The following is a 20,864-nucleotide window of genomic DNA, read 5'->3' as shown; positions in this document are numbered from 1 at the left end:
GTTCCTATTTAGAGGAGATGGCCCCCTTCACCCACCCACCTAGTGATTCCAAGTCCTGTGTGTAATGTGGAAGGGAGGAATTCCAAAGGAAAGGGCACTCAACTCTCCGAGGCTTTTTTTCTTGGTCTGCACCGGGTCTTCCTTGCTGTGTGTGGGTTTTCTCTAGTCTTGGCCAGTGGCCAGGGAGGGCTACTTTGGTTGCAGAGCATGGGCTCAAGGTCACGGGGGCTTCAGTAGTTGTGGTGAATGGGCTTAGTTGCCCGTTAGCACATGGAATCTTCCTGGCAGGGATCGAGCCCCGTGTCCCCTGCATTGGCAGGCAGATTCTAAACTACTGGACCACCAAGGAAGTCCCCTTGGAGGCTTTAGAAGTAATGGCTACCAATATTTCATGGAATATCTATCTGCTGTACACTTTTCAGCTCTTTATATCCATCACCTTAATTCTCACATTAAGCCTGAATGGGAAGCATTATCATGCCCATTTTATAGAAGAGTCATTTGTCAGGGTCCTTTGGCAAATGATAGGTAGTACTGAACTGAGAAAGTTCCATTCCTTTGGTTCCGCCATCCCCCTTCCTCTTTAACATACTTCAGGGCCAAGGCTCTCCTTTGCCTTCCTTCTACTCCTCCCATCAAGAGAGCCTTCAGTTTCCTAGGGTTTTAGGAAACTTCCCCAAGGGTGGAGGGCTCTCAGTAGCTTAAGCCAACCCATGGCAGGTGGGAACAGGTAGGAAGACAAGCTTCTCCATTTTCTAAGACCTTTCTTTATTTCCTGAGATGAATAAATAAATCAGTGGCCGAGGGGCAGGGGGGTGAGTACAGAACAGGAGCTGGCAGCATGCAGCTGGCAGGAGGGGGCTGTGAAGGGCCCACCCCTGCAGGGACACCTTCTCCCACCCCACCCTGGGCAAGGGCCAAAGCTCACCAGCAGCCACAACGAGGAGACACTGTTTAAAAAAAATTCACACATTGTGAAGCCGGCCCAGTGCCCCAAGGTCAAGATCTCAAGGCACCCGCCCTTTGGGCTACTTTTTCACCCCAGGGGCCTGGTGTCTGGGCTGCTCTATGAAGTGGGGAGGGGGTGCTTACCCCACTCTCAAAAATAAAGCAAGTGCCTCAAGTGTCCAGATGGGAGAGTCCTGACCTTGAGGGCAGCCTGGGCAGGAGGAGATGATGCAGGTGTGGCAGCAATTATCTGCCCTTGATGAAGCCCTCCAGCACACGGTCACTGCGCTCTGACAACCAGTAGCCAGTCATGGCTGCCACAGCTCCAATGAAGATGGCGGTAAAGACCAAGTCGCCCTTGGCAGCCAGTGTGGCCAGTGCGCAGATGATGACACCAAAGAACATCTGCTGCAGCACCACCAGCTCGTCCTCCGTCATCTCCGAGAAGAAGCCCGCTGACTCTGAGCAAGAGAAGCGCCTGTCACTCATTTCCTCTTTCTGGAGCCTCCTACACGCCTGATCATCGCTGCCACATACATGCCCGCTGGGCACGCCACCACACGGCATCATTCGCCACTGAGAACAACTCCCAGATGGGCAGTTATTATCCGTGTTTCACTAAATGGAAAACTGAGGTGCAGAGAGGTTTGCCCAAGGCCATGTAAGACAGTCATGTCAGAGCACATGTACAAGCCCAGCTCCAGAGTCAGAGCACCTGGATTTGACACCAGCTCTGCCACCTGCTTACCTTGGGGCCCTGGGCAAGCTGTTTCATCTCTCTGTGTCCCTGTTTCCACTATGCAGAGTGGGGATGAGAATAAGACCTATCACACAGGGTTTGTTTTAGGGGTGAAATCAGTCAGTATGTACAACATGCCTGGAACAGCATGTGACATGTAGTTCGAAACCATGCAGATGGTCACTATCACCATCACTGTGATTGTCCTTCATCTCATCACACCCACAGCTTACAACAGCCCTCAGCAGCTGGGCAAGGACAGATGGGGAAAGAGGCTTAGGGAGGCAGAATGATTTGACGCCAAGTCAGATTTCCTTTCTACCCTGGGAAGGGTGAGGCCACCAAAGGCCAGCCTGGAAGGTGGGGTTCTTGTGCCAGGGCAGCCTCGTGAAGGGGTGGGGAAGGGAAGGTCTGCAGCTGCCCAGGTGAGGGGCTTGCCGGCCCTCCTCCTGTATGGGAAACTCCCCTCCCCGGGCTCCTGGGGCTCACCTGGGATCTGCTCCTTCACACAGATGCCTTCCATCTGTTTGTAGCCGTCGGCACAGACGCAGCGGTAACTGCCCTCGGTGTTCTCACATTGCTGGTTCTCTCCTGGGCACACCGCCGTCTCGCACTCGTCCACATCTTGAAGGAGGGCAAGGAGGGCTCAGAGCCCTGACCGCCAGGGTCCCATCTCACTCACATCCTGACACCCCGCTGCCCTGGCCCAGGCAATATTCCGCCCTTCCTTCCCACACCCCGTCCACAGTCCAGCCCCTGTCGATTCGTGGTGGGCGAGGCACTCGTGGGTGGCAGGACACTCACCGAGACACTTGGAGCCCACCTGCTGGTAGCCAGGGCTACACTTCTTACAGCGGCCGGGTCCCGCCCCCATGCAGCCCAGGCAGGCCTTGGCACAGTCTGGAGCAGGGAGAGAGATGAGGGCGAGCTGCCCGTGGCCTGGGGGAGCGCTGCTCCAGAAGGGACCTAGGGTGGGGGGGTTGGGGCACCTGGGAAGGCAGCAGTTTGTGGGGAAAGGCGTCGGCAGCCCCTCCCACCCTCCCCACAGCTGTCCCCAGAAGACAGGAGCAGACACTCACCCCGGCACTCGTAGGAGCCCTCCGTGTTCACACAAAACTGGTCGGCTCCACAGCTGGCTCGCTCCGTGCCGCATTCATCAATGTCTGCGAAGAGGCCGGCAGGGTGGAGACTTCAGTCCCCATTTCACTCACAGGGAAGCTGAGGCCAGGGTGGTTGGGAAAGGACTTGCCCGGGCTCAAAGAGTGTGGCTGAGACAGCAGGCTGTCCGCCACCTGGACACAGGGGTGCAGCTGGACTCGGGCTGGCCACCTGGAGACTACTGGTTTTCAACTTAGTGGCTAACTGTGGCCTTGGGACCGAGTTTTTGCCAATGGGACGCAGACAAAAGTGACATGCTGCCCTTTTCGCTTGGCCTTAAAACAACGGACTTAGATGCTCTGTGCCCTTCGTTCTCTACCTCACCTCCTCAGTGCCAGGTGGTGGACAAAGAGGTGCCCATGATCCAGCCTCAACCAGGAAGACAATACCCAGGGGAGGACTGCACAGGAAGACAGAAGGAATCCAGGTCCTAATGACCATGATAAGCGGAGCTTTTCTGCTAGCCTGGACCACTGGCTTCAAGACTGATATGAGATGAAAAGAAATCTCTATATTCACTAAGCCACAGTCTTTGGGGATCTTTCTGTTACAGCAGCTTAGCCTTTACCCTCGATCTATCTAAATGACAAGACAGGGACCAAACTAAGTCTCGAACACAGGTTTCCTGACCCCAAGTTCAGTATCCTCATTCCCCTGGGTAACCCTTCTCCAATCTTCAAGACCAGAGCCCAGTTGACACCTCCTCCAAGAGGCCTTTCCTGATTCCCCACCACCACCAAACTGGATGAGACACATTTCCCGCTGTACAACAATAGGTCTCTACTGAAAGTGCCTGGTTGCTTTCCCGCTTTTCCACCCAGGTTGATATTTCTCTATGAAGATGGAGACTGGACTGGTCGAGCCTAGAGATATGTGTGTTGATGGGGCACCAAGCCCTTGCCTGCCCTCCCAGACAGGGTGCCACTCACCTACACACTTGAGGTGATGCAGGGCCCAGCCCTTCTTGCACTGCAAACAGTGTGACTCCTCAGGTCCTGAGCAGCGGGCACAGGGGCCAAAACAAGCTGGGCGCAACGGGGGAAGTATGAGGGTGGGCAGACCGGCATCCCACTCACCCGTGCCCGGCCCCGCGCCTCTGGGCTACCTACCCGAACATACCAGATGGCTGGCGTTGCGCTCCGCCTCAAAGTAGCCGAGGCCGCACTGGCCACAGGCCTCACCCCCGTAGCCAGCTTGGCAGTCACAGAGCCCGCTGCCCCCTCGAGTCCCGTCCCCTTCACAACGGCCGTAGCCACCGCAGGGCCGCTCCGCACCCCCAGGACAGGCTGTGGGCAGACACCGAACCAGGTGGGATCATAAATACAACTTCTTATGTAGAGAGTATTTTCCCCCATGTCAGTAAACATTTTTGGAGAGGAAACCATTTTAACAATGCCATAATATTCTGTCATAAAACTTTATGAAATTTACTTAACCACTCCATTGTGGAATGGTTAGGTTAATCACAAATCTTTTCTTTTAGGAAGACTGCATTGCCCATCTTTGTTGCTAACTCTTTATATGTGCAGCTGCAAGAGAGATTTTTCTAAAAGGGGCTGGTAGTAAGTTCAGCTCCTGTCTCAGGACTGTGTGGAAAAAAACTGGTGAGAGCAGGGCCTTCAAGGCCTGTCCCTAAGAAGGTCGTACCTTAGTCCCTTAGTCCAGGCATGGGAAATGTGGGGCTGGGGCTGGGGGGATTTTTCAAATACATGATAGAAACCATGGTCCCATCTGACTCAGTCTAGCCCCATATCTCTTTTCAGTCATTCCCCATTGATTTGCTCATCTCACCAACCAGCTCTGTGAGGTAGGTGAGTAGACACGTCCAGAGAAGTGATCTGAGGAGCCTGAGCTCACAGAGCCAGCCAGGGGCGGGGCCACAACTGGCCCCCTGGCCCCAGCAGTTCCCTTCTAGCCCCCAAGAGGACCTGGAAAAACTCACGAAGGCAGGAGGGCCCGAAGGTGCCTGAGGGGCAGCAGAGCTTCAGGGAATCTGAGCAGAGCCACTGGAAGAGGTCGGGGGCTTCTTGCTGCCTGAGGTGGGGGGACAGTGCAGGGGCTGAGACAGTGTCAGAGGTGCTGCCCACCCCACCCCCCAACCTCCCACAGCATCTGTGACACAGCCATTTTGGGCACAGGACCCATAAGGCCGCCCTCATCTTGTCTGGCAGAGTTGTAGACTGCAGCTCAGAGAGGGAGCTTTGGCTCCCCAGCAGTCCTTGGCACATGTGGGTTTGGAGGAAGGAGCCAAAGGAGGACATACCCCGAGCTCACCACCCCCTGCTTAACCAGCCGGCCTGGCCTTAGCCCCTCCCAGGAAGGCCCCCGTCACTCACTTGTGAAACCACCAGCTCTCCACCAGCTCCTCACTCAGCTCCAGCAGGCGGTGGCACTCGAAATCCGACTTGCTGCACACGCCCTCAAGCACCTCTACCAGGCGGGTCTCACTGACGGGACAGGCAGGGGTGGTAGGAACACTCTCCAGCCCACCGACTACCCTCCTTATAATCCCTTCCCCCACCTGGTGCCACAGTGTCAAAGGCCACAGGCCAAGGGGTACTAGTTTTGGGAGTCAGACAGAGCTGGGTTCCAGTCTAGTGGTGTGACCTTGGGCAGGTCATTTAATCTCTCCTAAGCATGTTTTCTCATCTGTAAAATGGGGACAGTGACTCCCCTGCAGATTTGCTGGAAAACAGCTCAGTCCCTGCATCTGTACAACATAATATGATAGCCTTGCTCGGTAGATGTGCTTAAAAACATATCATATAACAAGTGTTGGCAAGGATGTGGAGAAACTGGAACCCTCCTATATAGCAGGTGGGAATGAAAAATGGTGCAGCCACTGTGGAAACCATTCAGCAGTTTCTCCATAAGTTAAACATGGAATCACCATATGACTCAGTAATTCCACTCCTGGATACTTTGCCAAAAGAATGCAAAACAGGTGTTCAAACAAAAACTTGTACACAACCATTCACAGCAATACTATACACAGTAGCCAAAAGGTAGAAACCACCCAAATGTCCATCAACTGATAAATGGATAAACAAATGTGGTCTATTAATGCAACAGAATATAACTAAGCCTTAAAAAGTAATAAAGTACTGATATCTGCTACAAAGTGGATGAACCCTGAAAACATTATGCTGAGTGAAAGAAGCCAGACATAAAAGGCTATATTGTATGATTCCAACAGAATCAGCAAATCCACAGAGACATATAGCAGATTAGTGGTTTCCAGCAGCCGGGGGAAGAGAGAATGATGCTCCATGGAGATGGAGTTTCTTTTCTGGGGAATGAAATTGTTTGGGAACTAGATGATGGTAATAGTTGCAAAACACTGAATATACTAAATGTATATACTAAATATTTAATATACATTGGTATATCTAACGGTAAATTTATCTAATGGTAAATTTTATGTTATTGCATTCTACAACAATAAAAAAAATGTTTAATGTATATACAATACAAAAAATGCATTACATTATGCTTAAAGGGTCTGGCATAGTGCCTGGCATATAGGAGGTGGTGACTTAAAATAAAACCAAAAAACAGGAACCGTTATAGAGCTAGAATGGCCCTTAGGGTTACCATGGTCAACCCCCTCATTCCCAAATGAGGAAACTGAGGCCCACTGAGGGAAAGGAAAATGACCAATGTTACATAGTAACAAAACTTTTCTTTCTAGCGGTTTAATCACAGTTTAATCTTTACCACAATCATATAAAACTGGATTGACTTTAATACTCCCAATTTACGGATAAGGATGAGGATCAAAGGTGAAGTGATCTATCTTCCCGTAGGTACAAAGGATCACAACTGACAACATGGCCTAATTTCAAGCATGGCATTCCAATCCCTGATTAGACTTTGAAAAGCTAAAGGGTCTAGGACTCGGGCCTCTCCTCTCAATATAATCTCATCTTGGGAGGGGGGATCGAGATGGGGAACACATGTAAATCCATGGCTGATTCATGTCAATGTATGGCAAAAACCACTACAATATTGTAAAGTAATTAGCCTCCAACTAATAAAAATAAATGGAGAGAAAGAAAAAAAAAATCTCATCTTGTTCCCTGGCTTTATAAACTGACTATATGTTGATGACTGTCAAATTCATGTTTCCAGCCCTATTTCTCCCCTGAACTCCTGACTCCTACATCTAACTCTACTTGACTATTTAATGGACGTTGCAGCCCAATATGTCCAAAGAGAACACCTCATTCCATGCCTCCCCTAGACCCATTTATCTCATCTCAGAAAACAGTCCTACTATTCACCCAGTTGCTCAGGCCCCAAACGGAGTGAGCACCTTTTATTCTTTTCCTCTCACACCTCATAATGATTCCATCATCATGTCCTATCCTATCTGCAAAATAAACCCAGAAACTGACCCTTTCTCACCATATCCACCACTGCCAACATGCCTAGTCTATGACCTAGCCTCCCAACTGGTCTTCCTGCTCCTCCACCACCACCCCCTATAATCTGTCCCTGTGAGAGACCTTTTGTAGGTATAAATAAAACTGTTATCACTTCCCGGCTCCAAACCTTCTGATGACTTCCTGATATACTCAGAGCAAAATCTAAATGTCTGTCTGTGACTTTCCGGGCCCTCTGCCTTCATCTTCTGCCATTCTCCCTTCAGTTCACTCCAAATCCAACCGCTACTCAAATACATCAAGCTCAGTCCCACTCTGTCCAAACCCTTTCCTGAACTGTTGCAGTCTACTTCTGCACCTCAGGTCTCTGTTCAAATGTCATACGCTGAATGCAATGTCTCCCACCAATCTGCAGTCCATCCTGCTTCACCTGATATGACTTTATTAATTTGTTGGGCTTCCCTAGTAGCTCAGTGGTAAAGAATCCACTTGCTAATACAGGAGATGTGGATTTGATCCCTGGGTCAGGAAGATCCCCTGGAGAAGAAATGGCAACCCGCTCCAGTATTCTTGCCTGGAAAATCCCATGGGCAAAGCAGCCTGGCAGGCTTCAGTCCACAGGGTTGCAAAAGGGTCAGAAGTGACTTAGTGACTAAACAATAACAACTTATCTATTCACTGTCTCCTCTACTAGAACGTAAGCTCCTTGAAGGTGGGATTCTGATTGGCTTGTTTAGTGCTGTCCTGTATTCAGAGACATTGGCCACGAGTCTCTAGGCCTCCACCAGCATAGCAGAGACTGGGATGTTAGGTATACAAACTCACCCCTCCAGCCTCTTTCTTACCTGTCTTTGTATTTGGACAACTTCTCTTCCTCCCAAGCAGTGTTTCCACCTCCAAAGTTGTCCCGGATGGTTCTCTCCAGGCCCTGGAAATGGAGAAAATTAGTAATATTAAATAGCTAAGTACACTGCCTGGCACATTCCAGCACTTGTATTTCACAAACCAGGAAACTGAGGCAGAGAGGCAACCTGCCCAAGTCTATTCAAACAGCAAGTAACCAAGCTGGGACATGAGTCCATACAGACTTGTATCCCAGAGCTCCAAACTCTCAACCCCTGTGTTACAGTAGCTGGCCCCTCCTCTTACATTGCTGACGCACCCACCTTGTTGAAGCTGTCAACCAGTCCCCGGCAGGTGTGACACGGATGGGGCTCAGTGTGGGGAGAAGACTGGGGAGGCACAGAAATTTGGACCCAGACCAGGCCTGGGAAGCCAAGGAAGAGGCTCAGACCACAGAGCAGAGCTGGGGCCATGCCCCTTGAGGATCTTGGGGCCATCTTTTCCCAGGCTGGGGACCTGTAGACAGAGGATATGGGGAGGGTTCACTAGGGAAGCCAAGTGGGAAGGAAAAGGGTGGGTTCTGCGGTGCTGCGGGTCTGGGGGCCCAGATCTGTGTTATAAGAAAAGAAGGCTAGACTGGGTTAAGTCCGAGGGAGGGGAGGCAGTTAGGGAAAGGAAGCTATTCTAAAATTCCAGGACGGTAATAAGTTAGCATCGCCGCTGCGGGGGGGAGATGGCCAGGATCCTCGGCAAGGAGGTAGGAGTCAGCCCATCGTTTTAGAGTCGGAATACGGTTCTAAAAGGCTGAATCAGCGGAATTATGGAGAACTGGTCAGATTCCTAAATACTGCGGGAGAAGACTCCGGATGAACGGTCTTGGGGGGAGGAGTCCGGAACCCCGGTGTGGGGGAGGGTGGAGGAGCCCGGATCCGGATATGAAGAGGTCAGGTCCAGGGCCTTCAGACGGCAAAGGCGTGGCCCACTAGCGGTCAAGGAAGGATCCAGATCCACAGAGGCCGAGGAGGAGAAAGAGACTACCCACCCAGCCCGCGGCCGCCAGCAGCTCAGTCTTCCCCAACGCAGCGGCTGCGTAAGACGTGCACCCACCGCCTACTCCGCAGCCGGGAGGGGCGGAACCCACGCCACAGCCAATGGCAGCGGGCCATGTGCTATTGCGTCACCCCATGCCAGCCAACCAGAGACGTCTCCGGACTGCACCTGTCCGGGAGTTAAAGGGGCGCGGGGATACCGGATGCTGGTAGTTTGGTGGACAGTCGCTGAGGAGACACACTGGAGACACGGGTAGAAAAATAGCGTCTGACTTTATTCAAGTCCTGTCTCCTGCCTCAGGCCCCATCCCGCGTCCTGTCCCCAGGGCCGCCGGGGGCCGGAAACAGCTATCCAGGGCAGGCTGCAGGGCCCGGGACACTTGCTCCGCTCTCTCCGCGAGCCGCCGGGGGCGGGGGGCGGCGGGCCCCTGCAAAGTCCCCAGAAAGTCGGGCAGCTGTGAGGGCAAAGAGAAGACTGGCACGCTGCGGAACAAGGCGGGCACAGCGTCCGCGGGCAGCAGTTTGTCAAAGTAGGCCCCGACGTAGCGGCCGGGCGCACGGCCCTGCAAGAAGTCTGGCAGCACGCAGCTGAGCGAGGCAGTGAAGGCATCGTGGGGGCCGTGCGCCCTGGGCGCCGAAGTGGCATCCTGCAGCCATTCGCGGCACAGCGCCACGGCCCCGGGCGAGAAGAGCAGGACCACCACGCCGCCCTCCTGCAGGGTCTGACGCCGCTGCGCGTGGAACCAGGCCAGCGCTCCCTGTGCGCTCAGATCGCGGCGGCTCCACAGGTCCACGGCCACGCGCAGCGGCAGCTGGCACAGTGCCGAGGCCAGGGCGCCCACCAGGCGCTCGAAGCTTGCGTCGTCGGCGGAGTAGAGGAGCAGAGCCGCGCGGCTCCGGGCGGCAGCTGCGGGAGAGAACAGAGCGGGAGGGAGACGTGAGCTGGCCCGAGGCCCTGCCCGCTGGGGGCGGGCCCCGCCCGGCTCTTGCTCACACTCACCCCCCGCGCGGATGTCCTCCTTCAAGAGCCTCAGCCACCCTGCGAGGGGAGAGGAGCGGAGGCAGCCGGTCAGCCCGGTCCCCGCTTTCTCCTGGCCAACTTCCAGTCCTGCCCCCTGGGGAATGGGGAGCTGGGAAGCGCTCACCTTTCACATGGTTCATTTTGAGAAGAAGGAGAAGGAAAAGCACAGCGACCAAGAGTAAGCAGGCCAGCCAGACCAGGACCCAGCGCTGGTGGATGTCTAGGAGAATGAAGGGAGAAGATGGGCTTGTTAAGAGACCCCCACTTAACAAAGGAGAAAAACACAGGCTCAGAGAAATGAAGTGAGTTGCCCAAAGTCAGAGCTCACAGGGTCAGAGTACAGGGTATGAACACAGATCAGTCTACTTGGGTGACCTTGGATAAGTGACTTCACCTGCCTCAGTTTTCACCTCTGTAAAATTGAGATAACAATGGTATCTACTTCAGAGGATTCTTGTGAGGACTGTATGTATTGACCCACATAAAGCACTGAACATAATGCTGGATGGACACAGTAAGTGCTCAGATGTCAGCTAAGATTATTGTCCCCACTCCAAGGCTAGGGTTGCTGGACTCTTGACCTCACTCTCTTGGATGACTGCAGCAGCCTTCTATCTGGTGTCCCTGACCTCTTTCTTTTTTGCCTCTAACTCATTATCACATAGCTCAGTTGGTAAAGAATCCACCTGCAGTGCAGGAGACCTGGATTTGATCCCTGGGTTGGGAAGATCCTCTGAAGAAGGAAAAGGCTACCCACTCCAGTATTCTGACTGGAGAATTCCATGGACTATACAGTCCATGGGGTCCCAAAGACTTGGACACAACTGACTGACTTTCACTTTCACTTTCATTACCACATGTCAGCCCGAGATCTTTTTAAATGCAAATTTGATTATAGCCTTTCAGGAAGCTCCTGCTATTCTTAATATAAAATCCAAATTGGTTACATTGGTTCCCAAGGCCCTACAATGGCCCTCATGTCCTCATCTCATGACAGAGGTCTACCTCTCAAAACACAGTCACACTGGCCACCTTGGAGTTCCTCAAAAAATCACCCAGGGTCTTCACAAAAATGCATCTTTACCCACCCCCTTCATCTAGCTCAGCCTTCAGAGTTCATGTCCAACCTTTCCCCTGAACTCACCTGACCTAGGTCAGCTCCCCTCTATAAGCATTCAGGGCTTTGGACACTGGCGTGAGGACAAGGATTGTGTCTCTGGTGATGCTGGGATCACCAGATTAGTTTGTGAATTAAGGAATTACCCTCTGGTTGATCTTAGCCAGGGAAGGACAAGGCCATTGTGTGTGCTTCCCTGGGAATGGTCCCTGTCAAAATTCCAGCTCCCGGTACAGACAAGGGCAGTTCTTGTAATACTCACACTTGTCCATGGGGCAGGCCCAGAGTGCTCCCAGGTCATTGTCCCACAGCTGTAAGATACAAACAAAAGCAAATCCAGGGCCCCAGCTTGGTGTTCCACACCCACCAAGTTCCGGTCCCAAATTTGCAGCCTCAACCATGCATATCTCCCCACACACAGCAGGTTGCCACAAGCTGCTCTGATTTGCTCATGCTGTGCCTGGTTTCTGGACTCTGCCTTCCTCCTGGTGCCAGAACTGGCCCACAAAAAGAGATCTTTCTTTGAATGTCCCCTGGAACCCAAAGCTTAACACATTGGTTATTGACTGTCTTAACCCAGTGGTTATCTGTTTGCTGGTTTCTTACCCAGCAGTGAGCAACTTGGGGACAGTGGCTCAACCCTTAGCTTTCCCTGGGCTAGACACAAAATAAGCACATGGGTGGATGGGTGCTAGAGGACAGTGAGGAGAACCCTGCCCCAGGAGGGTTCTCTTTCCTGCTAGGCACAGGAAGAGGTGGAAGAGGTTTAAGACAGGGTTTGAAGCCTGTTACCTTTTGGCATTGGGAAGGGCCCTCCTGCCACCTACTTACCTGTAGACACTGGCCCGACTGCACGTCTTGTAGTAACTGCTCTCCAAGGCGAGCTGCCCTCTGCCAAGCCAAGGAGTGGGGGCTGTCACCTAGAGGCACCACACCTAGGAGACCACCAGACTACAGGTGGGCAGAATAGTTGGGGGGGGGTAGGCGGTGGTGCTGGGAGACTTTTGAGAGGCCAGTGAGAACAAGGCCCAAGTCTAAGTCACCCCCACATTGCCAGAGACCAGCACAGGGCTTGGCTCAGAGGAGGGGAATGTGAAGAGAGTGAAAATTTGAGGTCAGGTATGAGATGGAGCTGGAAAGGGACATGGAGGAGGGTCCGCCATCCCTCACCGTGGATGCCCTGCTGAGCAGTGGGGTGCAGCCACTGGGTTCCAAGGCACAGAGGGAACCATTGTCCTGGGGGCCTCGTGTCTCCACCAGCAGCATGTCATCCTTGAGGGGCCCCAGGGAGTCTGGAAAGGGTGAGACCCACTCTGAGTTAGACCCAGCCCAACCCTGCTCCATGCCTGACCTTCACCCAGGAGCTGGCACTTCCTGGGTCCACCCCATCGCAGTGGCCTTGCCCCAGCCTCCCCCGAGGTCCCACTCACCAGCCCACAAGCACTCTTGCAGCTGTATCTTCTCCCAGGTGCTCACCTGCTCAGAAGAGGCCAGAGTTAGAGACATGAGGAAGAGAGAAGCTGAGGCCAGAAAAATCAGAAGAGAAGGAAGGAGAGACAAGGGGGAGGCCTGTCAGGTTGGGAGAGGAGGTGGTCTGGACTCTGGACCTGAACTTAGGCAGATCTAGGTTCAAGGCTGGTTAATGAGGAATCACTCCATCTTTCTCAGCCTCAGCCTTGTGAGGTTATCTGTGCTAAAGGGCCTGACGGCCCTAAATTGCTTCCCTGTTTAATCTCTAAACTGTGTCTGAACTTTTTTGTGACCCCATAGACTGTAGCCCACCAGGCTCCTCTGTCCGTGGGATTTCCCAGGCAAAAATAGTGGAGTGGGTTTATTTCCTTCTCCAGGGGATCCTCCTAACCCAGGGATCAAACCTATGTCTCCTGCGTTGGCAGGCGGATTCTTTACCACTGAGCCACCTGGGAAACCCAGTCCTAAATTAGCTCTTTTCATTTCTTTAAAAAAATAAAATTTGTTTTTGATGTGGACTATTTTAAAAGTCTTTATTGAATGCTACAGTATTGCTTCTGTTTTATGTTTTGGTTTTTCAGCTGCAAGGCATGTGGAATCTTAGCTCCCCAACCAGGGATCAAACCTGTACCCCCTCCACTGGAATGCAAAGGACTGCCAGGGAAGTCCCTACTCTTTTCATTTCTGATAGCACTTTATATACTCCCTTCTCATCTAACCACCTTTTCAAAGAAGCCTCATCTGACTGCCCCTCTTGAAATTGCAACTACAACCCTCCTTTATCCTTCCCCATCTTTTTCTATAGCAATTATACACAATTATAACAGACTATGTAATTTACTCATTATGTCTGTTGTCTGTCTTTTTCTATTAGAACATAAGCTCTCTAAAGGTGGGAATATTTATTGGTTTTATTCACTGACACAGCTATCCCAAGAGCCTAAAACAGTGCTTGGCATATAGTAGTTGCTCAATAAATCTTGAATTAATATTTTTATAACCACCCTTTGAGGTTGTAAAGCAACCCATTTCTCCAGGTAGGGAAATGGGATAGTTATAGCAATTAATCAAAGCAGCTAAGGTTTGCTGAACATTTAGTTTGTGCCAGTCACCAAGGTGAAGCACTTATTTAATCTTCATAACCACTCTATGAAGTAGTTACTATCATCATCCCCATTAAATACATGAGGAGACTGACGTTCAGACAGGTGAAGTGCCCAGGCTCTCATGCCATGCACTGCTAAAGTAAATAGTGGAGCTCCTAAAGAGGAAGCTGGTAACCACTTTGCTCCAGGGACCCAAGGATAAAGTGGATCCAGAAGACTGGGGGTCCGTGCGGTCCTGTCCCCAGCTCAGTTCTCTGGCACCCCCTTCTTGCCTGGACACAGACGTTCGGGTGGCCTTTCAGCAAGGGGAACTCAAGAACCTTCTGTGGAAAGAGGATAATTCATGAGGTCATGAAAGTGGGCTCCTGGGCTCCCCTTCCTTCCCCAACCCCAGAAACCTTCTGCCGCTTCACTTACATTCACAGTAACATTTTCTCGGGGCAGCGGTGGGACCAGCGGCAGGCAGGGGCCCCCATCCAGTGCCTGCCAACACAGAGTGGCCTCGGCGGGCAGCGAGCACGGCGCGTCTAGCCGCCAGCCCCGCGGTGGAAGCAGCTGCAACCGGGCAGCGCGCCAGAGGTTTCGGTGTGCACGGGGGTCTGCAGGCAGAGGACCAGGTCACTGTACTGCTCACCAGCAGGTCCCTCCCGCAGTGCTCCCAGCCTGGCAGGACCTGTTCACTCACCCTCCTTAAAGGGGCAGATGCTGGTCCTGACAGAATCGGGCTCCAGAGGCCACACCTAGAAAGGAAAGAGAGCTCCGCAGGTCATTTCAACCCAGCCAACCCTCTGCTTAAAGCCCTGGCGATGCATTCATTCAGCCCCAAACAGTCAGCCCTCCTTGGCCCTCCTTATCCACCTTCCCTCATCCTCAGATCAGAAATATTTGGGGAGAAAATTCCCGAAAGTTGCAAAAAGCAAAACCTGAATTTATCTACAGGAAACTGTTTATATAGCATTTAGGTTGTATTCGGTATTATAAACAATCTGGAAATGATTTAAAATATATTGGAGTATGTGAGTAAGTTATATGTAAATACCGCACCATTTTATATCATATAATGGACTTGAGGATCACAGACTTTGGTATCCACAGAAGTCCTGGAACTAATCCCTCTAGGATACTGAATATAGAGGGAGGACGTATTTCACAAACATATGGTCTTCTTGTTCTCTGCAAAGTCCTAGAATTGCACACATATATTCTGTCGGCAATCCCCATGCCAAGATCTGGCAACATCTTCATTCAACAAATTTTTAATGAGTACCTACTATGTGTCTTAGCACTATGGTAGGCATGGGGACATTCAACAATTAAATCCACAATCACTTTGTGAGAATATACTACTTGCCAGGTACTGTGCTAAGTGTGAAGAACACATCCATTTATTCTCCATTTGTTCTTTCAATAGACTTTTTAAGTGCACCCATTCTTGGCTTAGCCTTGTTCTAAGCACAGGAGAAATATAATAATTTATTCAGCAAACCTTTAAGAGCACCTACTATGTAGCAGGCATTGTGCTTGGCAATGAGAACATTTTTGTCAAATGAGAAATGTTTGTCATAGCAAACATTTCATGAGTGTCTGTTATATGTCCTAACACTGTACTAAGCAGTAGTTTCACGCATTAATTCATTAACTTAACAAACTTGATTAGCACCCAGTACATGCCCAGCATTATGCAAAGCTCCAGGGAAATTACTTAATTGGAATAGAATTATTTCCTTGCCTTCAGGGAAATTACAGATTCACAGTTGTAGTAAAAATAAAACAAATTAATAAATCAAGCACTCAATTTACCGAGGATCTGTGGTGTGCAAGAAGAGACAGGTGCCCAAATAACAAAAGAAATGATAAGTAATGAGCAGAAAGGACAGAAATGCAAGAACTTTTGGACATAGGAGAGGCCAGGAGTTTGAACAAAAGCTTTGGGAAAGAGGTAACATTTGAACTGGAAGGATTAGTGTTTATGAAAAGGAAATGAGGGTGTTTCAGGTAGTGAGAATGAGAGACATGAATCTTAGAGGGAGAACATGGGACCTGATGACCAATTAAGTGTACAATCAGAGGGAGAATGTATTATTATAGCATATATAAACTGGAAGTGGCACACTTCCTTGTAACAGCCCTTTTAGGCTGGTACTGTTATTCCCATTTTACTTATAGGAAACAAGCTCAGAGAGGTGAAGTGAATTGCTCAAGGTCACAGAGCTAGGAAATGGCAAGAATCAGGATTCAAGTAAGTCTGAGTTCACAACACAGGCTCTACTCTCCAGGGAGGCCCAGAGAGGGGACTGGAGGAGTAGCAGAAGCCTTCAAAGAGCAGGGAGAGTGTTCAAGGCATGCACAAAAAGAGGACTCAGGACAGCAAAGGTCGGCAGGTTGGGGGGCAGCCCCCCTAGGAGCCATAGATCCCACCAGGAAGGTGAGGACCAACCCTCTTACCGATTCCCTGATCCCCTTCCCCAGGCCCCCAGTCGGACTCTGCTCCTACCTGAATACAGAGGCAGGGCACCAGGTCTGTGTGGTTCAAGGTAATGGTCTGTGGCCCAGTCTGTGGGACAAGTAGAAGGGGAGAAGCTGGAGAAGATGAGTAGGAGGAAGGCTGCAGGCCAAAGTTAAGGACACGAGGCGGGCAGCTATTCCCCCACTTATGATCCTTGCTTTGACTGTGGGTGGTTGTGTCCTTTTCAAGGGTCCCCTGTGATAAGGCACCTGCACCTTTAGCATGGGTGTCAGCCTACGGTGAGAATGGACTTGGGGTGGGGGAGGCCTCACCAGGTTACTGTGCCACCAGGGTTTTATAGGGCCCTGGGCTTGGTTCCAGTACAGCGAGAGGCCGAAGTGCTGCTCCTCAGAGACATCCAGCACCAGGCGCACATCCTCGCCATCTGCAGACACGTTGAGCCAGGGCAGGGCTGTGGGGGGATGCAGAGACAGACAGTCTTCCCTCACCTGTTCTGCACAGCCAAGCCTGGGTCATACCCACCCACTGCCCTTTGGAGTTTCCTTCAAACCACTTAGACTAGGGGGCCCCTGGAGGGCAGAGCCTGTGTCTCCATCGCGAACCAGACTTTGGCCGCACCCCAGGATGGAGCCCGTGCAGACCCCAGTATGGGGTCTGGAGATGGCTCTTCTCCTTGCTTCTCCCTCTGCAGCCAGAAAGTACCCCATAACCACTAAAATAAAGCATTTTCCTCTGCTCAGAACCTTCTGATGCCTGCCCCCACCACCTCACTCCTACAGTAAAAGTCAGGGTCCTTACAATGCCTGCAAGTCCCTCCCGTCTGGCTGCTGTGACCCCTCTAATCTCATTTCCTAGCACTCGTGTCCTTATTCACCTGCTGCAGACACACTGTCCTCCTTAACAGTGTGTTTAATACTTAAACATACCAGCCACACTCCTGCCTCAGGCCCTTCATGCTGGCTCTTCCCTCCACATGGAACCCTCTCCCCTTGGATACACATATGGCTCCTCCCTTGCCTCTTTCAGGCCTTCTGCTGACTGACCACTGACCACTGCCACTCCCAACCTTCATATCCCTCTTCCCTGAATTTTCTCTGTAGCATTAATTACCATCTAACTTATTGTGTATTTCACACTTCCACATGTTTATTTTGTCCTCCATCACCTCTACCGTGACCCTGACTCCCAGCTAGAATGTCAGCTCTGTGAGGGCAGGGATTTTTGTCAGGTTTTCTTTTTTTAATTGGTTTATCTCCAGTGCCTAGGGATATTCCTGGGGCAGAATAATTACTCAATAAATATCTGATGACTAAGTGAATCAAGGTCTACTAAATGAATAAAGACATGAAATCCGTGATGTGTATCTGTATATCAAAGCCCTGGTGCTGAGCAGTCTTAAATGAATTACCAAAGAGGCATCAAGCTTAAGTTTAAGAAACTAAGCAGAAAATGAAGTTGAAATAATTTGAGAGTTCAGAAGCACCACAGTGTTTCTACCTTGATGTGGCTGGTAGTTCTACAAGTGTACACATAGGTAAAAATTAATTGAACTGGAATTAAAATTAGTGGACTTTACACTTTTCTGTATGTATGGTACACCATGATAAATAAAGTATTTTTTTTAAAAGGAACAAAAGTCCAAATAGTGCACGTGAAAAACATCAGAACCTTGAGATCCTTAGCCCTTATTTTATGGTTTAAAGCTATTTTTATTTTGATATATTAGGGGGAGGTTTACACCATAATCCTGACCATGCTTTGGACCTCTGGATGTCCCTGGTATGAATAAATATTTGTTCTAAGGAGTGAGAATTCACCTTTGAATGCCTGGCACTGAGTAAGAGCTACTGCAGATCATGTGTGATAAATGAATGAATGAGTTCTGTGAGCCTGTGGGGTGTGGCAGCCAGACCTGAAGTTGACTCCCAGGGTCCCTCCCACTCCAGAACAAGCCCCTCCCTCCTCCCAGCTGGACCTAGCTCCTACCCCAGCAGCTCTGAATGTTGTCCTGGACTTCCAGACCCCTGCAGTCTGGGGAGAGATCACAGAAAAGCCTCCAGTGGGGTTAGGGGCCAAAGAAAGGAGGGGGGCAAACCAACCCCTGGGAAGACTCCCTGTCCCCTCAATATCACCCATATCCACTTCAGCGCCCACTGGGGAGCAATGTCACCTGGGGAGGCTGGGGGTGAGAGTGCCTGAGTGGAGTTGGGACAAGGAAGGGGGTGAATGTAGAGGGGCAGTGGCCAGTGGGGAGAGAGACAAGGGGCCAGACTTGGGGCCCCTCAGGCTCTGGGGTCACTCACCAGGGAGCTGCTGCGTGAGATTGAGTTCCTTCTGGTACCTGGGCTGAGTGTAGGACCAGATTTGCACCTCAGCTCCCAGGGCAGCCTCGAAGCAGTCAAATACTACAGAGCCCTGTGAGGAGAGGGTGGCGGAAGGCTGGTGGTATAAGGCTCAGAATCCTCTCCATGGACCCTCTCCACTCACCCTCTGCCCTATTCCCAACCAACGACTATACTGTATGGCCCCAGATTCCATCGTGAACGTGTCCTCAAGGACTCTAGTGCTAAAGCACACACCCTCAGGAGGAGAGGCAGCAGGGCCAGTTAAGGGATTACAGAAGAAAGATTAAACTTTCTGAGACTCTTCCAAGCTGGGCATTATACCAGGTATTTTACATATATCAACTCATTTAATTCTCACAACAGCCATATGAGATAGGACTATTCTCCTTTTTCTTTTTTGGTGGGGGAGGCACACATCTCATGGCTTGTGGGATCTTAGATCCCTGACCAGGGATCAAACCTCAGCAGTGAAAGCTGGAAGTCCCAACCACTGGACTGCCGGGGAAGTCCCGAGGTGGGACTATCCTTATTTATGGATAGGCAAACTGGAGCATGAAGGACTGAAACGACTTGCCCACAGCCCTGCCGAAATCAGGACTTACTTAAAGAGATAGTGCACGTGAAAGTACTTCATGAATTTCATCTTTAGGAAGTGGTTAGCGTTATTATTGTTTTGCGTACCACAGACTGACCAGGCTGCACCAGGGCAGCGGGCACTTGCACCTCCAGCAGGACGCAGTGGGCAGTAGGGTAGGCCTGGAAGGAGAGCACGACGTGGGCCTGGAGAGAGACTGTGAACAGGGCAGGGCGGCGGTCAGGCCCAGGAGGCCAGGGCAAGGCTCTGGGCAGCGGCAGCTGGGTTGGCCAGTTTCTCCTCACCGTTCCTAGGCTCCTCAAGCTCTGGGTCAGCGGCTCTTCTGAACTTCTCTTCTTTGTCAGGATCTCCCCAGTACCCTGGAAGGGCCCGAGAGCAAGGCACAGGTCCAGCCTCGGCTCTGGGTTTGGCTTCCTTCTAGGAAGCTCGGTGCTTGGAAGCAGAGGCCAGGCCTGGGGCCTGGGGGACGGGCGGTGAGACCAGGCTGACTTGGGGGGTGTGCACTGGCCCATGTCCTCCAGGAGAATCTGAGGATGCCCCAGGCTGCCTGACAGACTCCCCCACCCTCGTGTCCACATCGGACACACTCACGTGCACCCAATGCCCAGTCACAGGATGCCAGGCTCACCGTGCACGGCCAAGTGTACGGCCACACGCACACAGAGGTCACAGTCAGTCTCCTCGTGGCACCTCAGCACCAGCTCTGTCTGCAGGCGTGTGGGCACCAGCACGGGGCCTGGGGCGGACGCGAGGCTCCCGGGCAGGCAGAGCACGTCACCATCTGCGTGTGAGGGGTGGGGTGGGTGCTGAAACCACTCAGACCCCGGAGTCCGGATACACCTGACACCCCCAGAGGGCCAAGGAGCTTTGGGCTCTCCCTGGGCTGAACAGCCCCCAGCCCTCTTCCCTGCTGCCAACCCAGGAAGACCCTTCCTCTCTGAAAGTAGAGCTACTCACCCCAGAGGTGGCAGGACAGGCCCTGGGAGAGAGGTAAAGACAAGTCAGAGTTTATGCTTCCCAACCTAACATTCCCTCCGCCGCTGACTCTTTCTCCTTTTTTCGAGTCCCTCCCAGAAGAACTCAGATCTAGCTCTTGCCCCCTCCCCATTCTTCTCTTACCCCATCAGCACCCGACAGACCAGCCAGGGCGGTTCTGACAGGGATGGCAGTGACAGGAGCCAGGCTAGGGCCTCAGCCCTGGACTGAGCCTGGAGCCTTCCTCAGCCCACCCAGGTGCCCAGACTCACCGGAGAGCAGCGGGCGGTGTCCTGAGGCCCCACAACCCTCTCCAGAGAGAGGACCACGGGGTTCCGGCCCAGTGCCAAGGACAGAAGGAACCAGGGCACAGGCATCTTCCAGGTGCCAGGCAGCACCCAGGCCTGAGGCCCTGTCCTGCCCCCCCGAGGGGGGGCAGACACCACACCTCTGCGCCCACTCAGCCGCGGGCCTCGGGGCAGGAGAGGCTGGAATCGCTCCTCAGCCTTGGGGTCCCGGCGCTGGCCCGCTCTCGCTCGCCTCTCCCGGGAGTCCTGACTCCGGGCCAGTCCCAGCCAGAGTGCTTTCGTTTTGGCTCCCAGCAGGCAGCCGTCTGTTCCCGCCCCGCCCGGTCCCTCCCACCAAC

General features: G+C 52.0%; 2 protein-coding genes across 9 annotated transcripts; both read right to left on the bottom strand.

Annotated features, from left to right (window-relative positions):
- Positions 1-747: 747 nt before the first annotated feature.
- On the bottom strand, positions 748-9,233 carry CRELD1 (cysteine rich with EGF like domains 1). Its single transcript, XM_043442459.1, has 11 exons — positions 9,116-9,233; positions 8,397-8,589; positions 8,076-8,158; positions 5,182-5,292; positions 4,788-4,879; positions 3,955-4,131; positions 3,775-3,870; positions 2,767-2,850; positions 2,492-2,587; positions 2,177-2,311; positions 748-1,409 (listed from the first exon to the last, which is right to left on the bottom strand). Exons 2-11 carry the CDS (start codon positions 8,568-8,570, stop codon positions 1,195-1,197), a joined length of 1,263 nt encoding a protein of 420 aa, XP_043298394.1. The 5' UTR covers positions 8,571-8,589; positions 9,116-9,233; the 3' UTR covers positions 748-1,194.
- A 143-nt stretch (positions 9,234-9,376) lies between these two features.
- IL17RC (interleukin 17 receptor C) lies at positions 9,377-20,838 on the bottom strand. 8 transcript variants are annotated; one of them, XM_043442450.1, is made up of 19 exons: positions 20,491-20,838; positions 20,201-20,222; positions 19,872-20,024; positions 19,528-19,602; positions 19,330-19,439; positions 18,607-18,718; positions 18,290-18,334; positions 16,615-16,754; positions 16,331-16,390; positions 14,522-14,576; positions 14,254-14,435; positions 14,109-14,159; positions 12,691-12,736; positions 12,431-12,552; positions 12,092-12,151; positions 11,523-11,571; positions 10,268-10,363; positions 10,123-10,161; positions 9,377-10,029 (listed from the first exon to the last, which is right to left on the bottom strand). In XM_043442450.1, exons 1-19 carry the CDS (start codon positions 20,593-20,595, stop codon positions 9,401-9,403), a joined length of 2,151 nt encoding a protein of 716 aa, XP_043298385.1. In that variant the 5' UTR covers positions 20,596-20,838; the 3' UTR covers positions 9,377-9,400. The 8 variants fall into 8 exon arrangements, with proteins under 8 accessions (XP_043298385.1, XP_043298386.1, XP_043298387.1 ...); XM_043442451.1 differs by having other exon boundaries at positions 14,109-14,156; XM_043442452.1 differs by lacking the exon at positions 10,123-10,161.
- Positions 20,839-20,864: the final 26 nt, after the last annotated feature.

Source organism: Cervus canadensis, chromosome 22 (assembly GCF_019320065.1).
Source record: "Cervus canadensis isolate Bull #8, Minnesota chromosome 22, ASM1932006v1, whole genome shotgun sequence".
Classification (NCBI taxonomy): Eukaryota; Metazoa; Chordata; class Mammalia; order Artiodactyla; family Cervidae; genus Cervus; species Cervus canadensis.
This window is presented reverse-complemented; position numbering and strand designations above follow the sequence as displayed.

Bases quoted from the DNA above. Each gene is read 5' to 3' on its own strand.
- IL17RC (XM_043442450.1), bottom strand. From the start codon at position 20,595: ATGCCTGTGCCCTGGTTCCTTCTGTCCTTGGCACTGGGCCGGAACCCC. The intron at 14,436-14,521 runs GTGAGTGAACAG...CTCTGCCTGCAG, and splicing joins CATCTGCCCCTTTAAGGAGG to ACCCCCGTGCACACCGAAAC. The intron at 12,737-14,108 runs GCAAGAAGGGGG...TCTTCTGAGCAG, and splicing joins ACCCGAACGTCTGTGTCCAG to GTGAGCACCTGGGAGAAGAT.
- CRELD1 (XM_043442459.1), bottom strand. From the start codon at position 8,570: ATGGCCCCAAGATCCTCAAGGGGCATGGCCCCAGCTCTGCTCTGTGGT. The intron at 2,851-3,774 runs GTGAGTGGCACC...GCCTCTTCGCAG, and splicing joins GCATCACCTCAAGTGTGTAG to ACATTGATGAATGCGGCACG. The intron at 2,312-2,491 runs GTGAGTGTCCTG...CCCTCCTTCAAG, and splicing joins GGTGGGCTCCAAGTGTCTCG to ATGTGGACGAGTGCGAGACG.